The 26,679-nt window shown below is 40.5% G+C and overlaps 1 protein-coding gene across 4 annotated transcripts in view; it reads right to left on the reverse strand.

Annotated features, from left to right (window-relative positions):
- tcf7 (transcription factor 7) overlaps nucleotides 1-26,679 on the reverse strand; it is a 71,837-nt gene that overhangs the window by 7,105 nt on the left and 38,053 nt on the right. For 3 of the 4 annotated variants that reach the window (XM_041052369.1, XM_041052366.1, XM_041052368.1), the window contains exons 4-10: nucleotides 19,070-19,196; nucleotides 10,649-10,736; nucleotides 6,321-6,410; nucleotides 4,269-4,388; nucleotides 3,308-3,470; nucleotides 2,814-2,921; nucleotides 1,443-1,490 (exon numbers count right to left, since the gene is read on the reverse strand). In XM_041052369.1, the coding sequence (XP_040908303.1) occupies nucleotides 1,443-1,490; nucleotides 2,814-2,921; nucleotides 3,308-3,470; nucleotides 4,269-4,388; nucleotides 6,321-6,410; nucleotides 10,649-10,736; nucleotides 19,070-19,196 (744 nt within the window). The remainder of the gene's footprint in view (nucleotides 1-1,442; nucleotides 1,491-2,813; nucleotides 2,922-3,307; nucleotides 3,471-4,268; nucleotides 4,389-6,320; nucleotides 6,411-10,648; nucleotides 10,737-19,069; nucleotides 19,197-26,679) is intronic. The other variant, XM_041052367.1, reaches the window with a different exon arrangement.

Here is a 26,679-nt window from a genome sequence, read left to right on the forward strand (position 1 = left end):
TGTATATGCCATTAACTTGTTTTTATTCTTTTGTGCTGTGCTTAAAAAGAGTACTTTGAAAAAACGGTGTGCTCTTTTTGCATTCATGAATAATTTGTGGCACAATAAATTCACTTTGGCTGCTGCTGAACTATTGCAGAATGATCACAGGTCATAAAGCGTAATGCATTCCTGTCATTATCATCAGAAACAGCTTAAACATGCAGTATAAAGTTGGCTGACCAATGTCCCTATAGTTAAATGAACTATAAGCAAATGCTTTACTTGTCAGTAAGCCACCAAGTGAGGATGATGTTTAGATATAGTAGTTTGAGTCATGACATTTGCCCAGATGAACTAAGCAAACAGAATCCACAGTGTTATGCTGCGCTCAAAGCTCCATGCGTACAGCAGTAGCTCCTCCACCAATGATCACAGTTTACTAAAGCTCTGGTTTATAACAAATTCAGAACAGAACATGAGGATGTTTTTGAACAGTGGTCTAAGAGATAACCCTCCGCAGATAGGGTTGGGACTTTTATTTTGAAAAGCCTTGCTCAAAAACTCCCACTGTGCCGCTCCAGCATAGAAATGAGATAAAACAACAAAAGAAGAATGACAATGGAACTGAATCAGCGTCCATGTTTGTGGCACGATGCGCTCATTCAGACGTTACAAACGTGTTATAAACCACAGCCCAAGCAAAGGGTAACCATAACTCATGTGCCATGCCTGCCCGTGTACAGAGTTCAGCTCAGTCAGATACACAGAAACGAGACAGTGCAGCAGAGAAAAGCGTAAACAGGTTACCACTCTGCCACATTTCTAACGTGACTAAAAAGCAGCCTGTGTTCCAACCAAAGCTTTTGATTCACCTGATTATGACACATCTTCCTTTTCTGACAAAAGGTCTTCATACATTATAGGATTTACTTAAAGATGAAAGGAGCTAATTACAATAACAAAAGGCTGCTAAATTACTGGTAAGTGTTGTGTCAAAAGGTTGACACAGTATGTGTCGTTGTTATCTGGCTATAATGATAAAATGAAGGTGCTACATTTTAAAAGGATGCCCACAAAAAAAAAGAAAAAAAAAAAAAGAAAAGAAAAACCAAGGCAGCGAGGCAGTGAGGCCAGCCATGCGGCCCTGCTCTCTGTTAGTTGAGCAAAACGGGTTGATTTATACCTCTGTGATTCAGTGTTTTACCGTTTAACCGACTAGTAGTCATAACCAACGTGCAAGACTTTGTGAGATGTATCCATAACTGACCGATCAGACTTTCTGTTTGCAGCTGCTGTTGCTTATGTGTTGTTTGTGGGGCTGATGCATGTGAGTCATTCAGATTTTTGGAAGGTGCATGCAAACTATGCACAGGAGTACCCACAACCCCTTTCATGCAGCTCTTCACATACTCATATTTTCCACCACAGAGGCATAAATCCACCATAAGATGTGTCCCTACCCAATCAGCTTTACTCTTTTCCCCTGCGACCCCGCTAAGGCCCGCCTCCTGCAAGAGTTCAACAGCAAACTGACAAGTGAGAGGCACATAGCAGCCCAGATACAGCACATCCCCAAAACATTAGACTAAAACACATGCACCACACAGGTTTGATTTGCCCCTGTATTATGGGAAACTTAATAAATCTATGCCAATCTATGCTAAGTGTGTCGTCATGTTTTATGTCTTTTGAGTGACAGCTCTGGGAGCCAATAATCATGCAGGGTGTGTTGAGGCAGTAGCCAGTAGATGAATTACATTATTCACCTACTAAGTAATTTTTTCAGCTCTGAGGTTTATTATATTGATTCCTTTCTGGGTTTTTTTCCATATTGGTTTTATTTACGGGGAATCAAACCAGAGAGAAAAGAAGTCGAGTGGCTGGACCAGTTCCTGGAGTTTGTTTCATTATATGTTTTGTTCTTTTTAGAGCTTTTGACATTTGACTGATTTCTGAAAATTCAGCTTTTTGCTTCCAGGAACTGTTTAATGTCAAACTCAGCATTTGGTGTGTCACTACTAATGTAATAAGTATTGGATACTATAAGAACTTATCAAGGTAGAAATAGCTCTCATTGCTTTCTCCTCCTTACTTCAAATGATGTAACATAGAGCATGAAATTCAAATATAAAAAATATACAATAACATAATATGCAGCTCAAACAGCATAGCTGAACAAACTATTATTTTGAGGGACATTTTCTTTGTCTTTTTCTTTTGACTTTCTTTTAGTGGGAATGTTTCTGTAGTTGTGTTCACCACAAGAAAACCTTGTTAACTGTTCTCTGTGGTGAATCAGGAAAACAATGCTCTTTAAATATACTCCAATGTTCCCTGATATGGACAACATAATGAAAACCTGTAAGCTTAATGGATTTTGTTTATAATTTAATGGCTTTACATTGATATAATGATAAATAATTGTAATGTAATGTAACATCATATCAGATTATCAAAAACACTACACATATTTTAAACGCATTATTCAACTATTCTGCACTAATTATATTTCTATTTTTCTACAACCTCAGTGTTGTAACCATAGCAACCAAATGACTTCTTTACTCTAGAGAAGGTTACTATGACAACCCAAGCACAAAATTCATGACTTTTCCACAGTTTTGCATAACAAAGTCAGCGTGCCTCCTCAACCTAAAACTTTTACACCTTCCTGGTTTTGTTTTTATAACGAGCTCAGGAAAATTGATAACATGTTTTTTCCCCTCTTGTGGATTGCACTGATGTAATACCAGGAGTTCTAATGGCAAACGTAAACATTCAGTGTGGAGGAAGAGGAGAAAAGCGGACGAGTAAAGGGAGGAAGTCCTTACGTAGTTGTCCCTGGCAGACCAGGTCGGGTAGAGCTGCATGTGGAGTTGTCTCTCCTTCCTGGCCAACTCGTAGTACTTGGCCTGTTCCTCCCGGGTCAGTGCGTGCCACTGGAAACACAAACACAAACACAAACACAAACACAAACACACACACACACACACACATAAAATAAAAAAAAACAAACCAAACAGTGAGAGAAAGTCTTAAAATTTACATCTTTAAAGCCACTCTATGAAAGGTTTGTCTTTATTCCACAACACCTCAGTGTATGATGCAGTGTGATCTGCAGTACAAATGTTTTCACATACATCATTCTTCAGGATCCCAGTACCACAAGTCTGGCTTGTATAATCTCAGTAGCACCAGTATGTGAGGGGAACAGAGTTCACATTACTATGGTCCTCTCATGTTCCTCATGTGTGAAATTACAGACTGACCTGGAAACAGGATTTGTGTCTGTGTGTTTAGTTGTGTGCGCGTGTGCATTGCTCACCCTCCGCCCCAGTATCTGGTTGATGGCTGCGCTCTCCTTTAACGTGCACTCGGCAATGACCTTCGCCCTCATCTCCTTCATGTAGAGCATGAAGGCGTTCAGGGGTTTCTTGATGACTGGCTTCTTGGGCTCCTTCTCCCGCTTGGGCTCCACCTGCGGCTTCCTGGGGGAGAAACAGGGGGAGGATGGGTTAAGGAATTTGAGAGCAAAGATGGAGAGAGAATCAGGATCTGTTTTTCTCTACTGGTATGTCAATTTGTGTGTACAAGGAACTTGACCTGGTGTGTTGCTCACATACAGCAGGCTACATTAAACATTAGACACCACAGGCACCATAAATCATCCATACATCCATTAAAAGTGTTGGGTTTGAATATTTTACACTGTGTAAACATCATCAGCTTCAGTGAAGATCTGAGACATACAAGTATTAGAGCCACTGACTGCAAACTACTAAGGCCTTTCACAGAATTTCTAGGTCCTCATAGAGCCCACTGTGGTTTAATCCTTCAGCAAACTCGTTTTGATCTCTGTCTGGAGGAAACCAAGTCCCCCACTGTGCTCTAGTCACAGCTTAAAAAACACGTGTGTGACTCATAAATCATGTTATTGTTTTCCTTTCATTTCAGCGTTAGAAAATCAAGCTCAAAAAAAGGTCAAGTCATTCGGGTTTTCTCATTTGACATTAATTTTTTTCCTCAAACTTTGTATTTTCTTGAAAATATTACGAGTTTTTTTTATTTTATTCTCATCAACAGAGGGTCAAATTCAGCACCACAGGAACAACCGTCTGAGAGCATGAATAAAATCATTTTTAAAGCTTTAAGCTACTTCAGGGGAAATAAAAAGAGAAAAACGTCAGGTTTGGTGTTAATTAAAATACAATTTCATTCATTAATTCAATTGTCCAGAATAAAAAACCAAACAACAAAAAATTAACAAAAAAACTCCCAATACTTACACGTACATGCCCCTGTCATACTGTTCATGCTCTTGCTTGCCTGTAGGGGGCACTATGGCTGGGTGGGGGATCCCTGTAGGATGCATGCCTGATGGGCCCAGCATCAGAGAGTGAGAGAACCTGGTGGGGGCAAAAAAAAAAAAAAAAGAAAGAGGAGGGAAGGTGGAGGAAGACAGAAAGTGACAAAATAAGCCTTAGTTCAGAGAAATGTGTTGAGTTGGGGGGAGTGGGGTGAGGGGGAGGACGGTGACTGTCAAAGCAAGAGCGAGAGTTTTGGTAAGCAACGCGCCTGAAAGCATGAAAAGCCTCAATCATCTTTGTGCTGAAGGTGATTTTACGTGAACCTGGTACGTGAGGTGGGATTTTTGCCTTGTTGGGGTTGACTGTTGTTGAACTGTTGCTCAGCTGTGTCCATCATGGCTGAAAATGAAACTTTCAATAGCAATGTGATTTCCTGAACACAGGATTCCTGTCTGTGTGAACAGACGGGGTTGACTGACACAGAAGCTTTCGGTCTTAGGTTTTCTTCAGTAAAGATATGAGCATTTGTCACCACTAGGGGGCGGCCTTGCCTCACAGAGCGAGACGCTGAGAGCCAAGGAAAGCCGTCCCTTCAGATCGCAAACCACTGTCTTCTGTGAAGTCTGAATTCAGTCAGTCGACTCTTAAACATCTTAACTGCCGATGAGCATTTCACCATTTACGGTTTGATGCAAATTTTGTTAATTTAGTCTAAAAGAAACAATTTGATGGATTTTATTTCCAGATATTTATTCCTTAAATTTCTCACATAAAAGAACCAGTGGATGTTTTATGAGTTAAAAAAAAAAAAAAAAACAAGTTTGTTTCAGCACCTCCACGTGCTGCAGAGATAAGGGGGGCGCACAGTAGAATCTGACTGACAAGGAAGCAGCAGTACGCATCATCTGCTGGCAGCTTGTGGCGGTTTGTTTTAACCTGCACGGAGTAGAAGGTGGGGTTTAATGGTCCTGACAAAATCCAGTACTAGCAACAGAAATACATAATTAACAACATGCATAAATGAAAAACTTACATATTAGGTAATGCTTATTGCTCTGAGGCTGAGTAAACCTCTGAGCTCAGGTTAAAGGTGTGATATCAAAGATCCAGAGTTTCTCTTTTTGGACTGATAAATTTAGATTTTGTGATCATCTAAGTTTAAAACCTCCCCACCTATGCGGCACGTTACAGGTTTAAAACAAACCGTATGAAAGGTGGGTTAACTCCACATGACTGAGGCACTTGCGTTTGAAACCCAGCAGACAACCTGACAAGCAGGCAGAGCACAGAAGCGAGAAAGCATCTGAGCGCCGAGCACTTACATTCAATGTCATCCAATAATGAAGAACTTAAACAGCAGTTCAGGCTCAACTGGATCAAATCAGCTTAAGCAAATACAGAAAACAACAGAGCACCTGGCTGTACAATATGAAGACACTGTAGCTCTCTCAAACCCACAGTGGGGTCACAAGGCTTCAACTAATATGTTCAGTGCTCCTGTGTGTCCTTGATTAAAATAAAAAGAAAAAAACCTGCTGCATTGGATGGCAGGGCAAAATCTTTTTAAAATTTTGTTTCATCAGTGAGTGTCATAGATCAGGAACACTAACAAGTAATAAGAAGTAGAAAAGAGATAAAAGGCAGCGATAGCAAGAAAAAAGCAGTAAATTCCCTGATGGTACTCAAAGTGGAAAAGAGTGCGTGTGTCTGTGTGTGCGTGCATGTCAGGCCTTTGTATTCTGCAGCAGCGGGTAGCTTTGGCTCGGCTCACTTTGCCTTGACTCGGCTTGTTCTGGCAAAACATTGAACTCGTCCTGTTTACAGCACACTGACTCTAATAGGACTTTTTACTGCAGCTGCCCAATGAAAGCTCACATAGAAGCTGAACACGAGTTTGCCATGGTGAATGGAAAACTCCTGCTCAGGCATTTTAAATGTGCTATAAACTGGAGTTGATGATGCACAGCGTTGCTTGTTTTTTGGTTTCGTGTTTTTCCTTCTTGGCTCGGTCCAACCAGCCAGCTACGGTACCTGGAGTAGGAGGAGGCGCTCGGGAGGTTGGAGGAGTAGGGTTGCCTGAATCCACAGGGGGACAGGGCAGGATAGACTGGCTGGCTCTGCCTGCCACAGCACAGCAGAGGGGAGAGACGGCAACAGTTGGTGCCTTTTAGCTTTACAGGTAAAAGTTTGTTGATCCATGAAGGGATGTTCAGCCCTCAGGCTCAATTTAATTCTACTTTGATTTGAATTTAAATTCATTTTCATCAATAAATTCAGTAAAAATCAAAGACAGTTTAAAAACCCTCTAAACCACTACAATAGAGACACTGTTTTTTTAGAGTTCAAACATGCATACTGTCCACCATTCATCATCTTTGTTTGTATTTTGAAAACATCTTAAACAAACACTGGTTTCATCACAGTTACAATGCAGAAATGAGAAATCATTTTCTTCCATTTTTCTTTTTTTGTTTTTTACACCGCTCCATTTTTATGTGCAAATAAATAAATAAAAATAAACTTCAGAACCACTAAATCTGCTAATTCTTCTATAAAGTGAAACCTCATGGTTTAATGTTTCTTTGATTTTTTTTTTTTTTTTTTTTAAAGACACTTCTGTTCTGCTGTGATTCACGGCGATCCCCCAAGGAGAGTCTGGATCAGCACTGTTGACAGCTGTGTGTCAATACTTGGCTTACTGGGAGCAGAGACACACACACACACACTGACACACACCGTGGGGGGTCGAGGGTGGAGATGGGATGTAAGCAAGACCCTTTGATATGTAGAAAACCACACTTCTACCTCCTGAGAGCCAATACAACCACCCCCCCCTTCAAGTGAATCAGCCTTATGTTTCAACGTATGCAAACACACGCAGCCCAATCTACATCTAGTATTTAAACCCCCCTTTACAATCATCATTATCATAATCATCCTCATCACACACACTCCCACATCTCACCTCATTCTCTATTCCTCAACTGTATCCATTCTTTAGCCCCAAGAGGCAGAGCTACACATACAGGTAAAGCCCAGCAGTGGAGGCCCTCGGCTGGGAGGAGTTTCAGACATCACTGAGGTCAGGTCTTGGAGGACCATTCATGCTATAATCCTGTTTTAACTGAAATCACACTACAACACAGGTCAAGTGTTGTTCAAGTAAAGGCCGTTCAAACTAAACAGCCTGCCTGGTTTTCTTCCCGCCAGGAAGCTGCACGCATCAGGTCTCAGAATCCATGAATGCATCAATCGGTGTGATTGATGGAAAGAGCGCTCATGGACACAATCACAACCACATCAAAATCTCTGTAGACAGCACCTCCTGAGTGATGGTGATGCCACACTCAAAACAGAAAAACACCTCCCATGTGAAAGGCATGGCTGGACAGAGGTATGCTGGGAATGAAATGAAAAGCTAGGGCAAAACTACTCTTTGTACTGGTCAGCTCCTTGTGTATTTGTTTTTTTTTTTGTTATCCTACAGGCCTCAAAAATACCTGGTAATTTATCCGGTTGCTCTCTTTCTCTTCATGTGTTTATTTAAAGGACAAATAAGCCCAATTTTACAACTCTGGAGAACAAAAGTGACCATAAAATATGATTTTTGGCTTTATTTTCTTACTCCTGGAAAGTACTTACACTCAATCTCTGTCAAATAACATTTTAGGCACACCCAATCTTCAGGCTCCCACATACTTGCAATTTCAGCTGCTCAGCGATGGAGGACGGGGATATAAGCAAACAAGAAATTTCAGCAACAGAGGCTGAAAATGTTGTTCTTTAAGCCTCTTATTACTACATCATTTTGCATGATGATACTTTTTTGCTAAAAAGACAAACTTTAAAAATCCAACTTTAACTGTTTGTGTCACTCAGAGCTGCCTGTCAGACAGTTGAGTGGTCTCTGAAATCACCACCACCCACATCTTTGTAATGCAGAAACTGGGAGAGCTGTGTCCAACAACTTCTGTAACTATCTGAAACCAACATTCACACCCATGGCAAGCTGTGTGAAGGTGAAAAAACAAAAAGCCGGGGTTCGTACTTTCCTCCTGTTTTTCATTCAGTACATAACTACTTCTGTCACTTTTCATGTAAACAACCAAGTACAACACTATGAATGAACTATGTGAAACTGTGTTATCCCCATATTTGAACAATATTGCATCTTCCCTCTTTATGGTGGCATTCTTTTCTGTTACAGAGGCTTTATAACATTCCCCTTCATCTCCCGCACACACTGTATTTAATAATGCAACATGTTTGTGAGTCTCATGCTCCCACTACAGCAGTTGTCACTGCAAAGCGACATCCTTACAAACAACAAAACCCATCTCAAATAATTCCTGACACCGTCCTGGTCCAAGGCAACTAACCGACCAGCTGACAGGCCGAGGGGGGCATATGGAGGTGGTCATAGAGGGACAGAAAGTGAGACCACGCTAATCATCAAAACAACAGAGAACAACAGTTTGACATTTAACCACTCATTCTTCGAGTTCTCCCCTCCTTCTCTTCCTTCAATAAAGAAGTGCACTACAAGGGGCCAAAACAAGCACATAATCTGCATTAAAGGAGATTAGCTGTTAATAATACTTGTGAAAATCCACAGTGAAGTGTTCTTGTCTGAAAAAGATAGAATGTCTGTAAATCAAAATTGTCTGGGGACAGACAGCTCGTCCTACAGAAACATAAAAAAAAATCCAGACATTTAAACACACATGCAAGCAAATGCACACGCAAAGTTTTAAGCCTGTGTTCCAAATCTCTGTGACATTTGATGTAAGCCTTTAACTGCTCCTGCAGGGGATTTTGTCCAGGCACAGATACTGTAGGTTATAATAAATGGATTTGTGTTGATCCATAAATCATTGGAAGTCTGACATTAGAAGTTCACAATCGACCAGCATGACATTGCGAGCTCACAGTCGCCTCCAAAATGATGGAAACCCTGAATGAAAGGACTGAATATGGAGCAGATGTGGCCGTTTTAGACGTCCCACACCACTGCTGCTGCTTCTGCTGCTGCCGCTCTGTCCCCACAGGAAACTGCAGTGAAAATCAAGACACAGGCTGAGAGGAGTTCTACTACTATAAAACAAACACGTTTTGATATATAGTTTTGGGGGTTTTGACAGTTTATTTAAGGCCAGAATCAGCCTGGAGCCTGCCAACATTTCCCAGAATCCTCCACATCTTGAGGGAGACAGCAAGTTGCAGATTTAGATATGAAGGTAGAGAAGGACATTGCATGACTTGTGCTCGGTGTTTTTTTCCTCTATGAGATGATTTACTGGCAACAACATCCAGCTTTAAATCACATTAAGTCTCTTTAATTTTCGTCAGTATAAATGTTCTCAGAGGACCTGCTTGCATAGATAGATACAGACTTTTGAGTGTCTATAACAGTGTTTAGTAACACAGTTTGTGTTAATAGTGAATTTTCATTCACTGTTGTTCACATTCTTTTTGTTTAAAGCAGAGGCCACAGGTTAAAGTAAGAGTCCAAAACACAGAGGATCAAAGGAGGTGGTTTCCATGACAGTGGGGCCTTGGGTTGGCTAATCTGACACCAGGTGAGACAGTGATGTATGCACCACTGATCTAGGTCGGAGTGTGTATGTGTATGTGATGCTGTGAAATGATGATGATGATGATGATGGTGTTGGGGAAGATTAGCAGAAGAACTATTGTGGGAAAATTACAGCTTCATTAATTAATTTGAAAAGTGAATATTTGAGGGTTAGGTTACATTGATTACAGGTTAATGGTGAGAAACCTGTTAAAGCAGAAGCACGTTTGTGGGGCTGCGACTAATGGTTGTTTTTAATTTCCCAATGAATTGATTAAATGTTTAGGCTCTAAGATTCCTTGTATGGTCAGACTGACAGTCCAAAACCCCAAGACATTCAGTTTACTATCATCAAAAACAAACAAAAGCAGCAAATGTTCACATTTGAGGAGCTGCAACGGGTACATTTTTGTTTATTATCATTTTTGCTGGATGATCATCTAATTGTTTGTGCCTCAAAGAGACAAAGAGAGTTTTTCTCAACCGTCTGTGCTAATGATTTACCAATAATATACCATGTCCTCAGAGGCAACCTGAATTACAGTGCTGTCCTTATAGGAATTAAAGGTGAGTGGAAGGATTGATCAGTTATTAAAAGGGCTGCAGGTTAATTTTCTCCCTGCTGACTACATGATTAACTGATGAATAGTGTCAGCCCCACAACAGACCTGGTGAGTTCCTTTCATGTTAGGGAATGAATGTGAGTTAGTACAAGGTCATCACAAGTACACAAAGGACTGCGTGAGTCACAGCATGCACAGCTGTGTGTGAGTGAGAGACTCACCAGCCCATGGAGGGAGTGATCTGGCCCACACCGCCTGGAGGGAGGGAGTAGTACCCTGAGAGGTCCTGGGACTGGTGCCTGTGAACGCCTGGAGGACACACACACACACACACATTTCAACAGCATTGTCATCTCTCTCTTTTATATCTTGCATATTATTGCTAATAATGTACGCACACTTAATGAAGATTGCAATTTCCTTATCTTTTTGTCTTTTAACTTTTTTACACACACACACACACACACACACACACACACACACACACACACACACACACACACACTCTCTCACACACAAGGTCAGGTCAGCGGCCCCTGGCCCTAGCCAGTGGCTATTAGCACTATTAGTAGTCTGGGAACCTGGTATTAGACACAAAGATACCCTTTTACACAGGTCACACACACTCCCATTCCCATCCTGTCACAGTGTGTGCATGTTTTATGCTGTGTGTGAGTGTGTGTGGGACCTTCCACTGGGAGCTGATGTCGCCAGTTGGTTTCTCTGGTTTATTTTACACAAGTTAGGGGCCATGGTAAAACCCACATTTGAAAAACACACACAGATACGGGGAGACGCACACACCCAAACACGCACACAAACAAACATTCCTCATCTCTACTTTTAGCAAAAATGTTTTCCAACAAAAGAAACACAGACAGCTCGACTCTCTGCCCTCACACAGTAAATATCCAGTCTCCCTCTGTCTCTGTCTTTGTGCCCTTCAAAGGAAGTCATTTGTCAACAGGCAGCACCTAGCACTTAGCGTGGCCCGGCTGCTAACCTGTGTTTGCAGCAGAGGAATGCTGTAGATGACTGTAATTTGGCCGCGGCTCCGGGCCTGTTTCAGGACCCCGAGCCGCTATAAATCTGGACGACAGGAATGTGAGTGAGTCAGGAGACCTGTCTCACCACTCCGATCCTTCCGCCCCTCCCTCCGTCTGTCCCACCACACCCTTCCTCCCTTCTCCTCTCCTCCCTCATCCTTTCTTACTGCCCTCTGCCCCTCCACTATTCAGGCTCTCTAACTCCTTATCTTTGTCCTCATCCTCACCCCTCTCTTACCTTTAACCTCTCTTTTCCCTCCATCCTGTGCTTGGGCCGTTCTCCCTCCTTCATTACAGACCTAAGATCTCTCCTTTTCCATCTCTCTAGTCATCTGTTCCCAAAGTGTATCAACCCCCCTGCATTACTTTTACAGTCTCTCTCTCATTCGTTCTCACCCTTTCCTCCCCCTCTACTGGCTTCTTTCCAATCTTTGTGCTCTCTCTTTATTGTCTATTTGACTGTTTTTTCTCACCGGAAACTATGCTGCCCTGTCAACAACTAGTCAACTAGTCATTTCTTGCTTTTTTCCCTAATAACGCGTAATGTGGCAGGCTAACTGAGTAAAACAATTGATGCCAAAAAGGTGACTTAAATGGTATTTAAAAAGTTAAAACCTTTGCCAAAGTTACCATCTATCTATCTATCTAAAAAGAGCTGAGGCAGCACTAAAAGGCAGAGGGACTTTCGGCTGTCTGATCCCTGCTGTAACATCTTCCCATCAGAGCTCTGGATGTGTCACAGTCACATCACGGAGGAGTTTTCTCAGCAGCGTGTGCCAAACTCAGTCACATAAACAAGATTCAACATATAGAGAACTTTATCTGGGTAAATTCCACTTATTGTAAACACAGGGTTTACCCTCAGGCCGTGTTCAGACTGACACAGCACTGCGTGAAAAACCTTCTCACTCATTTCCACGAGAACGGAACAACAAACAAACAAATGCAAAAAAACAACAGTTTAAAAAAAGAAAAAAGGAATGAAGGGACTTTTAGTTAGAAAGTTTTGATCCTGGTTCAAGTTCTTTGCAGCTACATCATTTGGTAATGCGTTACATTGGTCAATCAAACAAGTACAACATCTGGGAGGAGTTACTTAATTTATTTTATTTTTTCTGACCAAGGCTTGTGGGTATTGTAGTATATTTGAACCATGTGCCATGCCAAGCAAAAAGACGAAACATGATTTCTCAGAAACAAAACTGAAATAATTACATTTGGAAGCCATAATATAAAACCTATAGGATTGTTACATTATGCAGGTAAGTCCTGTGTTTAGGAGGTTGTTTAAAGAAAAAAATTAAATAGGAGTTCAGAATGGGGATAAAATATGTATCTCTGTGTCAGGTAGAAAACCTTTTAGCATGTAGCACTGTGCTGCTTTTACAGTTTAACATGCAAGCACTGGAACAGAGAAAACATTAACATAACATATGAGTCGCCCAGATCTGACATGAAACCTAAAAAGCTGTTACATCAGCCTTTAAACTGAACTTCATCGTCTCACCAGTTTCCTGCACCATCACAGCGGACACACCAACATGTAATATTTCATAGTTTTTGCCAGAGGGCTACTGGACCATGCCCTTGGGCTAATATAGATTTTCTGTCTATGTTAATTTTGTATAAGGGTTAAAAGTGAACTGATGCATTTCTATGAATCAAATCTGATGAACTCAAACACATTGCACCATTAAAATATTTATAACGGATTTTAACTGTTACAGTAAGTGTACTGTTGAAAAAGAGCTTTAGTGATAATGAATGTTAATACTTTCTGTGATAGTGTGATGGTAAACTTCACACCCTTTCACCCCAGAAATGACTAACATCAAAACACAAATCCTAAACACAACTTGCACAAGTTTGATCTTAGCTGTTAGTATGTGATGGAAACATGACGTTGTTTTCTGTAAGTCACGTTTTTGCTTCAGCTTTGACACTATCAGGCCCATTTGTTGTTGGGAAACGTGAAGGGGAAAATTAGCACCAGTAATGGGGCAGTTGTCTTTGGAATGCCCCTTTTAAAGCAGCCGTCTAATAACAACTACAGCAACTATCTCACGGTCTCCATGTTAGAGTCTCAGGAAAACACTTCAAAGGGAAACCATTTGAGTCAAACCGGCTCTGCATGAGCTAGCTATCAGAATGTGTGCATGTTAAACCGAGAGTCGAAGAGCTGAAAATAGTATTCCTGCACTGATAATGTGTTGTGGTGGTTATAACCACTGAGAGTGAAAGCGCTGCAGCATCTGAGCCTTTAAATGACTTGACAACCTGCCTGTGTGGTGTACATAAAAGAGCTCAAGACCAGAAGAAACTTTGTAGTGTTTTGTTACAGTAAGGACAGTGATGAGTGCTGACAAATTTTATTCAAGTACAGGAACAGTTACTTTTGTCAAGAGCAAAAATCAAAAGTCACAGTAATAGTACGAGTCCATTTTTTACAGTGTAAAACTACAGATTATGAAAGCCATGTCTAATATGACTCTTAATTTCTCTCTTATTATTCATCACATTTCATTGCCAACGCACAGTTTCTCTTTTTCTCATGTTTTTAAGCAGAGTGACTCAAACTCTCTCAATTAATTAAAAAATGTAAAAGGCAAAGGTAACACAAGCACACGAAGCCATGCAAGATCTAATTCTAAATTTTTTTAATAATAGATTTTTACTCATCATTAACTTTTTTTGTTTCAAAATGTGTGTTAACCCACTCATTTTCACTTTTGCATTTGTATGGTGTGTTTTTGTGTTTTTTGTTCTCTTTGCCCTTTGGACACAAATAAAGTGATTAATTGATAAAGAAAATGTGAAGGTGAAAAGAGTACAGCACAGAACATCATCTTAAAAGTAAACAAAGGATGCAAAAAAGTTTTTTTCCCTCAAATACTTAGAAAGCAACAATTTACTTCAGAAGGTAGTTACTTTAATGTAACTGTAATGGGATGTTCTGTGGTTTTAAGCTGTTTTAAGCTTAGAAATAAAGCACAGATTCTGTCAACAAATCCAGTGAAACCAACAAAACAGTCTGTTGCACAGTGCACCTACTAAAGAGGTCAAACTTAAAAAACAGGACACAAATATATAGTTTTAATTTTTTTAAAGTAACTGAAGCAACTAAAAAATAAAAAGCAGAAAAACAACTGGCCTCTGTATTTTTTTTTTTTTTTTTTAGCACTCATTACTCAAATAGTATTTAGCAGGACAGTGTATGTAAGAATGACTTAGTGGCTGTGTTGACAGTAATGAATAATAAATATGTCACCCAGTGCAGCTGTGTGGCTCACTGGTGTGTGTTTTTAATAGATTTTGGACAACAACAAAGCTCTATGGCCCACAGGAGTAAGACACATCAGGCCTACACAGACAGTACTTATTAGTAAAATCAATTCATTCTTGGTTTTGTTCTGCTGACAAAAAGAAAAGTGTAGAGTATCACTTACCCTTCAAGTAATACTTTAAAAATAAAAATACTGACAAAATAAAAATCTGCTCAGTTAAGTGATGCATGCAATATGCATCAAGCTACTTTGCACTCTGTTTTCACACGTAATATCATAAGACCATAAAAGGCTACACAGCAAGTGTTAATCTTGCACATGACAGTGTGACAGTGAGCAGACATGTTTCACTTCTGCTTTTTCGCTCTGTAGTTTGTGCTCTATTGTCCGAGCCAACAGTCATATCTGAAAAACAGTCAAAGTAATGTGGCGGTGCTTGATCAACTGGGAACCGCTCGACTTTTGGATCACATCTTGAATGTGGTGTAATGGTTGACAGAAGAAATGACTAGGCTTACTGACCAGCTGACAGGAACACACTGTGGCCTTACATAATCTTAGATTAGCGTTAATTAAACTGTCTGTTTTTTCTTTTTCATTTCATGAAACACTTTGAGTTGTGTGTAATGTATGAAAGGGACTATTTGAATAAAGTTTATTAAAAAAAATAAGTACTACACCTGCGTTTACTTTAACTGACACACACGAACACACACACAAGATGACACAATCCTGTGTCATTTTTCTTTCCCCTGTCACATTATTCTGGTGAGAGAAAATCCTCTTCTTGCTTGACTCAGCAGAGTGTCTTGCTCTGTGACGGTCTCTCTACAACTCTCCACACCACTATGCTGCTCTGCGCTACTGTCAGATATAATAGTGATATTAGAGTGAGTTTTACTTTGGCTGTGATCTAACTAATGTAACTGAATAAGAACACAAAAACAAAAATAAAAAAGCAAACAAATTGTTAACAAGTTCCCTGGTTACCACGGAAACTAGCATCCTATCATCCCTGTCATTGTCACTGCAAGTCTCTTATTTTAAGTCTGCTGCTGTATCGGTGAGCTTGATGGCGTAAAGCAGGGCTTAGGTGTGACAGAGTCTGTGCCTCCACTGTCATGTTTTGCAGCTGCACTGCAGCTAAATTTAGAACTGGGATCAAGAAAATCTTTATTCTACCAAAATTTCTGCAAATACTAATTTTTTTTTCATGTGGTTGAGATTTCCCAGCTCTAATGAGAATATAAGAGATAGATTGTTTAGAAAAGATAAATGAAGGTAGGTACTCAGAACCCCAAGAAAACATGTAAGTATAATGTGATAATTATTCACAGCCAATGAACAAGCAACATTATCAAGGGGAGTTGTTTATGGTCAGAGAGCATAATGACAGTTACCAGTTTAAGATTTCTCAGATAATGTGGTCATGATTGCATCCCTAATGCCAATGAAATGATCCTGAATGGCCTTGTTCAAGTGTGCATGACAGTGTGAGGCCAGATAAACAGAAAGTGGCTGGAACCAGATGAGATTGTGACAGGTAAAAACAACAAACTCGCTGCATCTTTAAATCACGTTACTGGTTTTTCATCTAAGATAAGTCTCCTACTGCAAAGACCCAGTACCATGATCAGCTCTCTACACTTCAAAACCGTATTGATCCACGCTGAGTTGAGCTCAGTGATGCAGGAGATCAGATCGACTGCCAAAAAAAAAGTGACATCACTGATGAGGTAACCCCTACCTGTGACGAGCTGACGAATGATATGAGGAGTGAAGTAGCGTATGAGGAGTGTGTGTGTGTTTGTCTCAGTGGAAATGTAGTCAGCAGTCAGGTGAGATGGTGTAAGAAGGGTTATGTGCAGCCAGGTGTTAGCAGTATGTGTGTGTCTGTGTATGTGTGTGTGTGTAAGGGGTTAGAAGCAGGTGGCTCAGTCTGTCATTAAGAGCTGAGTCACTTTGCTGGCATCACATACGCGCACACACACACACACACACACACACACGCGCGCGCACACACTCACAAAGAGTCTAGACCAGACAAGGAGAGTGTTTGTAGGAAAAGGGGGATTTCCAGACGGAGCAGGCAGGAGATTGCCTGAGGTGAGACTCTAATATCTAATCAAAGCTGAGAAAAGACTTTTGTTCATCTCCTGTTTCTGTTTTTCTTCACTCTATTATTTTGCTCTCAACCTCTGTCGCTACTCCCCATTTTCTGAATAGAAGCGATAGGTTTCGTCATCATCATCACCGTCAAAGATCGTGTGAGTCTCTCATTCATACTCAGAAACTTCAGAGTTTTTATCGCAGCAGTTCCTGAGGACAGCCCAGGCTGTGTTAAAGGACTGATCCATTTCACTTTATCATTATGTTAAACTGTGCCTTATCTCACACTACAGAGTTATTATATGCCGCTGACCTCTGTCTGCACTCTTTTCACTGTTAGCACCCTTTGCTGTACTCTGTTTTTCTATTCTTTGTCTAGCACTCTTCTGCTTACAATCTGTTGCGTTTACTGAGAAGCAACTTTTGATTCAAAATCCAAAAAGCATTTTGAAATGTGTGTGTTGCTGTGCACGACTGTGTGTTAATCCATAAACGCAACTGCTCCCTAAGAATGGAAAGTTAATTACACACAGTCACATGAAAACGTTGGGTGGTAAAACAGCAGATAGATGAATTACCAAATAACCAAATAAAAGCTTCTTCTTAGTTTCGTTTCCTTCAATCGTTCGCTTAGCCACGTGTGTGCACTTTCTATTTCTCTTGCCCTGAATTTCTATCGCCTTTCTTTCTTTTTTTTCCTTCTCTCTTGCTCTCTCTTTCTTTTTGGTTAACTGACATTTAGATGTTGGTGTCACTGAACTCATTTCTGTCCCTGAAAGAAATGGTACTTCACCAACGCCAAGACATCGTAGAACCTGTGTCCAACCCTGGCTGAGAAAACGAACCTGATAGAGGGTTGAATGATAAGTGCTGACTCAGCATGGGTCACGGTGGGTCAGTGGTAAATGTAAATGAGCTGCACCCATATATGTAACTATTAATGCACACGTGACTATGGAGCCACCATGGAGGGTGAAGACCTGGCCATCTTGAGCAAGGTGAGGGCCACTGTCATGCTAAAGGACACTTAAACATGTGGACGCCAGCAACCTGAACATTAACCTTCTCTACCTTCTGACCCACTGCGACTTGAGAAAGAAAGAAAAACTGTCAGCAAGGCTGAATCTGCCACAACATGTACGTCTTGCTGCATTCAAGTTAATCTTCTGGGGACCATGAATGCATTAAAAAAAAATCTGGCAATGATTTTGGCTAGTGATGCCGGTCAAAACATGAAGAGGTTGCCTAATATGGTGAATTATCCTCTGGAGATCATGAATACATTCAATGATTTTGACAATAGGTGGCCAGTAGTGGAGATATCTTGCACGGGAGAAAAGTGTGAGATAGTCGGACACTGTCACCCTTTTAGCCCTGCCTCTGACAGGGCAAAAAGTCCTGTGTTTAAATGTCGGGGTGTGTTTGTTTGTGACTTCCAAACAGAGCACTGTGTGTGTTTGTATGTACAGTGCTTGCTAAGGAGAACCTTGTGTGTGCTGTTGCGATGGCTTGTGCGATTGTCACCCTAATTGTTTCCATCTTTGTGTGAGTGTGTGTGCGCGAGTGCGTGTGTGTGCGGCTGGCGGTCCCTTCAGAGGCGCAGGCCACTTCAGAGCAGCCGTGGGACCGCCACAGGCTGACAGAGCCGGTGCTGCCACTTCACACACTGTGTGCGTGCCTCTGTGTGTGTGTGTGTGTGTGTGTGTGTGTGTGTGTGTGTGTGTGAGGGGAGGAGAAATTAACAAATACTGTGCGTGCGAGAGAGAGGGGTTAAGAAATAGAAAGAGAGAGGAAACATGAATATGAATATATTGCATTTGCATTACATCTGTACTGTGTGTCGGGTAAAATGAGACAATGCTTGTATGTATGTGAGTGTGTGTATGTGTGCTGGATCTGTGTGGATGTGATGAACGACGCGTCGACAGCACAAACAGATCGCAGTGTGTATGTGGATGGATTTCGGCAACAACGCAGCAGCTGTCTGGGGTATGTCTGTGTTTATTTGTGCATGTATCTGTGTGTGTGTGTATTCTTCCATGTCTCCACACCTGTACCTACAGTACAGGCATGTGAAGTGTACATAAACCTAGTGTACATAAATCCTTCGTGTGTGTGTGTGTGTGTGTGTGTGTGTGTGTGTGTGTGTGTGTGTGTGTGTGTGTGTGTGTATGTGTGTGTGTGTGCGTGTGTGCTTTCTCACCTGTCTTCTGGCTCATGTCTGTGGGCAGGTGTGGAGGACTCGGGCTGAAGTGGTCGTTGCTGTAGGGCAGGAGGGACGTCAAGTGGTGCATCCCGTGAGACTGCTGTACCACCGACACTTTGTTGGACTGTTAACACAATACAAAGACACAAAATTAACTAATGATGACTTTGTACGATTTTCTACATTTTGAATTGTTGAGATAAGGACTTGCATGTTCAACCATTTTATCCAAAACATTTATCCTTCGGTAAGTGCACTTATTTTTTTGTAAACACCCAATCATTCCAGACATGTATTGCAGTAACTACAATCAAAATGGTGGGTCAACTGGAAGTTCACCTTCAGAGGGACTCACTTCCCATATCCCAGCAATTAGAGTGTGGGGTGAAATGTTATAAGTTAACTTGAAAATGTGGGTAAACATATGAAAATAACCTTCAATATTTTTAGAATTTTAGCTTATTGGTTTGTAAAGATACTGTTTGGAGTGAAAGATTTATTGGAATAAGTTGTATTGTTTTTTGTCAGAAGCATGAGGAACCACAAATTAAGCAAAGAAAAAAAGAATTAAAAAACTTGTGTTATTGTAATTCCTAAGGATGTTTGGGACAGTATTTCAAGATTTTACGATCAGGATTAGTCATGTAGCTAAAGACTGCTGAACATGATCAAAGAACATGACAATAATGCTTGTTTTCCCTTGTTTCATTTGCTTAAAGAAGATGTTTCAAGATGCATTAAACCAGACACAAAGATGAAATGATTTAGAAGAAAAATCTCAATTCTCTCTCTTTTCTTCACTTAATTGAATCACTGAGGTTTCAAGATGCAAGATTACGCAAACACAAAGATGCCGATGTTAGTCTCTCAGAATGTTTTCTGCATTTGTCTACACTTGTGGGGAACATTTGCATTTGCTCACTGATATAAAAATCCAAGCACACACACGCATACAAGAGTGAAAGATAGAACATTTTAAACATGGCTTGGAACAAACAGATGGGCTGTACTTTGCTCCCTTTGGTTTTTGGTGGAGAAGGGAGCAGGAGGAGGAGGAGGAGGACCATTTGATCGATAAGCCTTTGATGATCAAGTGAGGCTGCGTGCGGGCTTGTTTGCTTTCATGTTTCTGTTTACAAATGGCTTTCAATAACTTACGTGAAATCTAGTTATTGCTAATGCTCACAGCATGCTGGCTGACATACGATATGTCACAGCGGTTTGCGATGTTGGAGGCAGCTAACCAGGCAGCTTTGGACAGAGTTACACTGCATATGTTCAGAACAGGCTGTGTGTGCGCACGTGTGTGTGTGTGTGAGTGTGTGTGAGTGGACTGGGCACTATAATTGTTTCTGTGGGAGGCAAGTATGGAGGGATATATTTGTGCATGAGGTACTGTGTGTGAGTGTGTGTGTGTCTGCGAACTGTGTTAAGTCTTCAAAAGAATGAGAAGCTGATTTTCACGTACATGAATATTTCTGACGTAAGTGTTATTTAACTATAAGTTATCTTATTTTGTACACTGAGATGGACAAACCTGTGTGTGCGTGTTAGGCTATTTAGATGAGAGTGTGTGTTTGTGTGTGTGTGAAGTGTGTAACATCAGCACTACAGAGAAGCAGATCTGGTGCTACTTGCTCGGCCTCCTGCTGAGTTACAAAGTGAATACCTTATCACTTAAAGGCAGAGCTTCCACACACTACACTCCACATTAACACATGCGCGCGCGCACACACACACATTCATACACACACACACACACACACACACACACACTTTCAACAGCTCCTTTCCTATCAATCAACATCTTAAACTCTTACTCACTGACCAAACACACACACACACGCAAACAGATTCTCATGTGTATGCTACACGGCTAGCTGTGGAGCTAAGATCAAACTGCTAAACCGCTTTTAATGTTGAGACACATGAAAACAAAACGCACTGCCTCTGTACCGGAGAGCCAAAGGGTGGGAGGTGTGAGGGTAGGGGAAGAGGTGCAGGCGAGGACGTGGTGTGCGAGCAGGGTAGAGGAGGTGGTGAGGTTTAGATGAGGTGGACTGCATTCGTAATAACCTGAAGAAGCAGAATCAGAGACGGAGGAGAAGCCTTGTGGTTTTAGGAATAAACCAAGAATAGGACTGAATGGTCCTTTGGCCATGAAAAGGGATGAGAGAACGAAGGCAACAAAATCTCCCCAATGTTAACAGATCATTGCTTTACCTATGAAAACAGGTACCCTACTAATTCTTCATCATCAGCACAAACTCACATACTGTGGCCAGTATGTGGCTGTGTGTATCTGCTTGATATGAAAATTAACAATGGGAAAGAGTTCCTTCACTTACTACATGTAAGTGTTCACCAACCAACTCAGATTGGTTGTACGAAAAAAGAAAGACTTAAGAATTGGTCTTATGAGATTTAAAAAACAAAAACCAAAACACATACACACTTTGCTTGGTCCAAACAGAACTATATCCATTAAAACTTGCTTTTAGTTACCCTGAATACTGATTTTGGCTAACCTCAGGCATCTGTTAAATGTTAAAATGATGCACAACATGTCCAGCGTTTGAAACGTAATGTGACTGTGGAGCTGTTAGATTGCTGCTTTTTATTTGAACACTTGGCTCATTGTAACTGTGGCTTAAGTTGTATTTCAAGTTAATTTTATCAATTTAAAAAAAAGTTTTGTTCTCATCACTTAATGCCTAAAATTGCCTTAGAGCAATTTCATTTCAACTTCCATACAACATTTTGCTGCTGATTGTCACCACTTGATACAACGCAAATCAAAGAATTTTCATTAGAAATCTGCTAACATACAGAGTCACATAGCTCTGTCCTGGGAAAAGGAAATAAAACTGTTTTTAAATTTTCAACAGTAGCAATGACATTTTTCAGGGAAAATCCCAAAACCAGGTACTTAGCATCAGCAGTGAGCACCATCAGAACGTGTATGTGTATAGAGGTTACATGACATTAAAATCTTGCCTTGAAAGTATCTCAGTTGTGAGATGTGCAATAGAGAAGATGTGAATACTAAGCACATACAGAATATACAAAAGTGTGAATTACAGCACATAAATTGCACTTGCTTAACACATTCTTCATAGGCTTCATGTACAGACACGTGCACACACACCTATTCCGTTTCTCGACAGGTCCTGCACATATGGATGTAAACGCGCACACACATCTGTGCAGGGCTGCTAACAGCCTTCAAAAGTAGCTGTGGCTCGGTTTCACGTGCTGAGGTTGATGTAGCCGTTTTGCTGTAACATTATAGCCGCAAAATCGTCCATTTATGTTTCCTCTCTTCCTCGGGGTAATTAGCCGGCCTTGAAGTGGCTTTCGCTGCGCCTTCCTTTTTTTACACACACTCAGGGAGGCTGACTGAGAGCACTCATTTAACCCATAATTATCAATCCCTCTGTATTTAAAAAAAATCCCCCCCCCTCCTCCTCACCCCACCACACACACACAGACACACAGACACACACACACACACACAAAACTTACACATAATTAACCTTAGCTGGAACTGACGAGTGTGTACATGCACGAGTGGGACACACGCACACTTGGAAAAGATCGAATTACACGTCGGGCATCTTTAAATCGGAAACACGCAGCTATGTTTTTGGTACAAAAGAAACCAGAAGAGTTACACATATGTTCAGGTGCAAGGGCGTGCGTACATACACACACACACACACACACACACACACATATACATGCACACGCATATACACACGCGCACACAGATGAGGGAAAAGTGTTCACTCACCCTTTAATTTGCTGCAGTAGAGTTACCCACCCTTGCTGACTGACATAAATCGTCATGGAATAACTTCATAGTACAAATCAATAGTAAATACAGGGTTTTAACTGTGACCGACTCAACCTTGATTTATTTACTTTTAATAGGAAAATAACATGCGTGAGGGCCCATCTGCCAATAGGAAACACTGATTGTGACTCAAGGTCAAAACATGCTATTTCAGAAGTGTTGTTAGGACAATCTGACCGGGGTGAAAATGTCTTTTCCAATGTTCAGATGGACGATCTCTGTCACCTCATCTTTGTAAGTTTCTGAACCGAAGGATAAGGCAGCCACACCCACTTTCTGCAGCATCCGGCCAGGTAAACACAGGCGTGAAAATGGGCAGAGAAAATTCCACAAATTCCTTTCTCTCTACATTCCCTCATAATCTGAGACACAAAAAGCAGCATCTTGGCACATGCACTGGTGCTGGAAAACAACACAGGGGCATATCATGGTGCAGAAGCACACACATCTCGATGCTGCTGGTGGCTTTTAAATCTGTGTGTGCTGCCCTTGACGCACAAGTATATGGTCATTTTGGAGGATGTAGTTTTCTGTGGTGTTGTACTGGACTGTCAAATTGTTCCTAATGTTATCTATGTTTGTCAATTATGCGCAAACTAGCACAAGTGGAAAAGGAACAAGATGCTCAAATTCTCAAATTTCCAGTTCCAACAGTTGGTGGCGGTAATGCACAAACAAATAAATGTGCCAACACAGGCAGCGAACAAGAAGATATAAACAATGCAGAATTAATTTTATTTTATTAAATCAATGTTTACTTGTGACTTATGTGGAAAGACCTCAGAGATACACACAACCTGCTTTAAAGTGAATGTAACTTTGTTTTTAAGACACTCGCAAGAAGTTATCTTTAACTTCAGTGACACAATGTCTAGAAAAGAAAAGGAAATCATCATCGTTGTTTACACTGGCAGTTGTTTGACACCTTAAACACTAGCTATATTTATAGAGTCACAGCAGACCATATGCCACCTTACATACATACATCATATTAGAAGCCTCACACATGACGTCCACTGTCAAATACCAACCGCAGCAGCACTGCATAATGAATCTCCTGTTTGTTGATTACTTCAAAGATCTAATTACTTCAAAGATGTGATTACTTTAAAAATTCCAATTAGATATCAACACCTTTTTAAGTGCATCAGGAAATCGTAAATGTAGCCCTCAGTCCCTCTGTAGTCTCATTTCACTTGAAAGGCCTTTGATTTATCAGCATATTGTTGCTGCCTTTTATCTCCACTCTATTTGAACAGAAATCTGCTGCTGAATAAAAGAGTTAATGGGATCCCAGACATCACTTGTTTGTAATGATGCCCTCCACCTTGACCCTGACACGCACACACTTGTACGTATGCATTTCACATACACATGCGTGCAAAGAAACGCAGTTGCATGCTTATGAGTGAACACACACACACACCTTCATTTAGAGGATCTTATGCTGATAAAACACCTCTAATGTATTCTTTAGTTTTCAGATGACACACTAAGTAGATCCGTCTCTTTTCATATCTGAAGCGGAAATTAAAGCGTCCTCTCTTTTGTCCCCCCCCCCCCCAACAACCCAGAGTGCTTTTGAGTCTAATGTCTTTAATCTCACATTTCACGGAGATGGCACATTAAAAACACTCATTCACTCTCTTTCTTTCACAGTTGTCCTTGCCCTGGTGTGGCAGAAATAAAAAAAAATTAATAAAAAATTTGGACAGTGGCTGGGAATTAATGGTGCATTCACCTTGGCTGTCTGAAATCCTTTCAAGTGGCAGCAATCAAACTGCTTTGCAGGAAAGAGGTTTTTCACAAAGAGATCTGAGCATGACGGCATCATGTTTAGTCATCAAATAAATCAAGATTGCACTTAATAAACCGTCCTTCACAGACAAATGAAAACAACAGTTTATAAATCATGTTCTAGTTTGTGAATAAAACCGGATCTGCGAATTAACACAAATTACAACAAACGTGCTCTCTGAGAAATGAGGAACTGGTGCCTCCTTTTATGGAATAATTGCTTTGCCTGTGGTGCAACTTGGAAAACAGTGAAAATTTAGGGGCCAATCTAACACTTTTGCTTACAAATGCTAACAAGAGGAATTTATCTCGTTTTGAGCTGTTCAGATTTAAGGTCATTCGCATTTTTCATATTATGCTCTCAGTGCCGTAAAACTGATTATTAACAGTATTTTCTTTACAATTTGGATATTTCAAAAATTTTTTGTCACGAAAGGTTTCCACCTAATCAATCTTTTTTTTTCCCCCAGATTAACTAAGACCCAAATGAAATAAAATACTAAAGCAGGAAAAATTTATAAAAAAATAAATAAAACTTTTGAAATAAAGTATCCTTACGTTAGTTACCATGAGTATCCTCAGTTAAATTCTTTATCTGCTGCTTTGGATATTTCATCTCAGCCCTCCTTGTCAAGCTTGAATGTCATACTCAGGCCAAATGTGCTGATTCTAACAACTGACGTTTTTTTGCATTGTGTAGGTGTGAAAGAACAAATTAGACACACTCGACTAGGGCAGAACGTGGACTTAAGGCACTATTCAGTGGAGAAACCCTATTTCATCAATGGTTATTTTGCTCAACCAAAGTGTTTTTTCTCTTTGTAAAAGTAGTGACTGTCAAATGTCAAGGTGGTTGGAAGTGGAATTTTCTTTTGTACCTCATCAGTGTGCTTTAAAGGACACAAATACATTGCTCTAAATACAATAATGCTTCCTCTGAGAGGTGAGAGGACAGGGTCAGCCTCTTGAGTGTTGAATAACCACACACAAGCACACATATACGAACATATATATGCACAGTATATACACAAGTTTGTGGGTGAATAGAAGGGAAAAAAACCTCTGAGTCTAAAAGCGCGGTAAAATTCCCCACACCTGCATTCATGAGAGAAAACTGCAAAAAAGAGAGAATGAGAGAAACAAAGATAAATACAGAAAGAGAAAAAAAAAACATGTGAGTAAGAGGGAAATATGAGGCAGCAACTCCTCGCAAAGAAAAAGACGGGAGAATCTACGAACATTTGATCCCATGGAAACTCCTGGCCTAGATCAGATTGGTATTGCATCGGTATATTGGTATTAGATTCAGCCTGATCTGACTTTATCGATGCCCAGAAAGGAGGCTGATGTATAGAAAGGGTGCAGCTGTGTGAAATGCCTGAACTGCTTGACATTGGGTAGACCAATCTTGAAACTGTCCTGTATGACTAAGAAAACATAAATAAGATTCTGAAAAGAAAAGGTTTCTGCCTTTGCTGAGAGGAAAAGGCTAAACAGCAAGTCATTTGATCTCTGAGGATGAAAATTTTGTTTAATTGCCAGGAAACCTCTTTAATTTTGTCTGCAGAGAGCAAAAAAAAGAAAAAGAAAAAAAGAAAAAAAATATATATATGTGGAAAATTTACATACAGGAAGATACAGGAAATGCAGAACATTTAAACCAACAATTTATCTAAGCAACAAATAACTAATAAATTACTTTGTTTTGTCCTTGTTCATAACTGCATTATGAACCACATTTCAAAAATAATGATTTTACTTTTAGTTGTCAAATATTTCAGCACGTTTACTTGAGCAGTAAAACTGAAAGAATTTCAGAATGTAATTCTTCAACTAGACAGCTTGTTTTTGAGACTACTTTTTTTTTTTATTTCTCCTCTGCTGCTTCTCCGTTATTGTTCAATTCAATAAACACAATATGACTCAGAGACTTCCAAAAATTTCCGCTGTCACA

The sequence above is a fragment of the Toxotes jaculatrix genome, chromosome 12, assembly GCF_017976425.1.
Source record: "Toxotes jaculatrix isolate fToxJac2 chromosome 12, fToxJac2.pri, whole genome shotgun sequence".
In the NCBI taxonomy this organism is placed as follows: Eukaryota; Metazoa; Chordata; class Actinopteri; family Toxotidae; genus Toxotes; species Toxotes jaculatrix.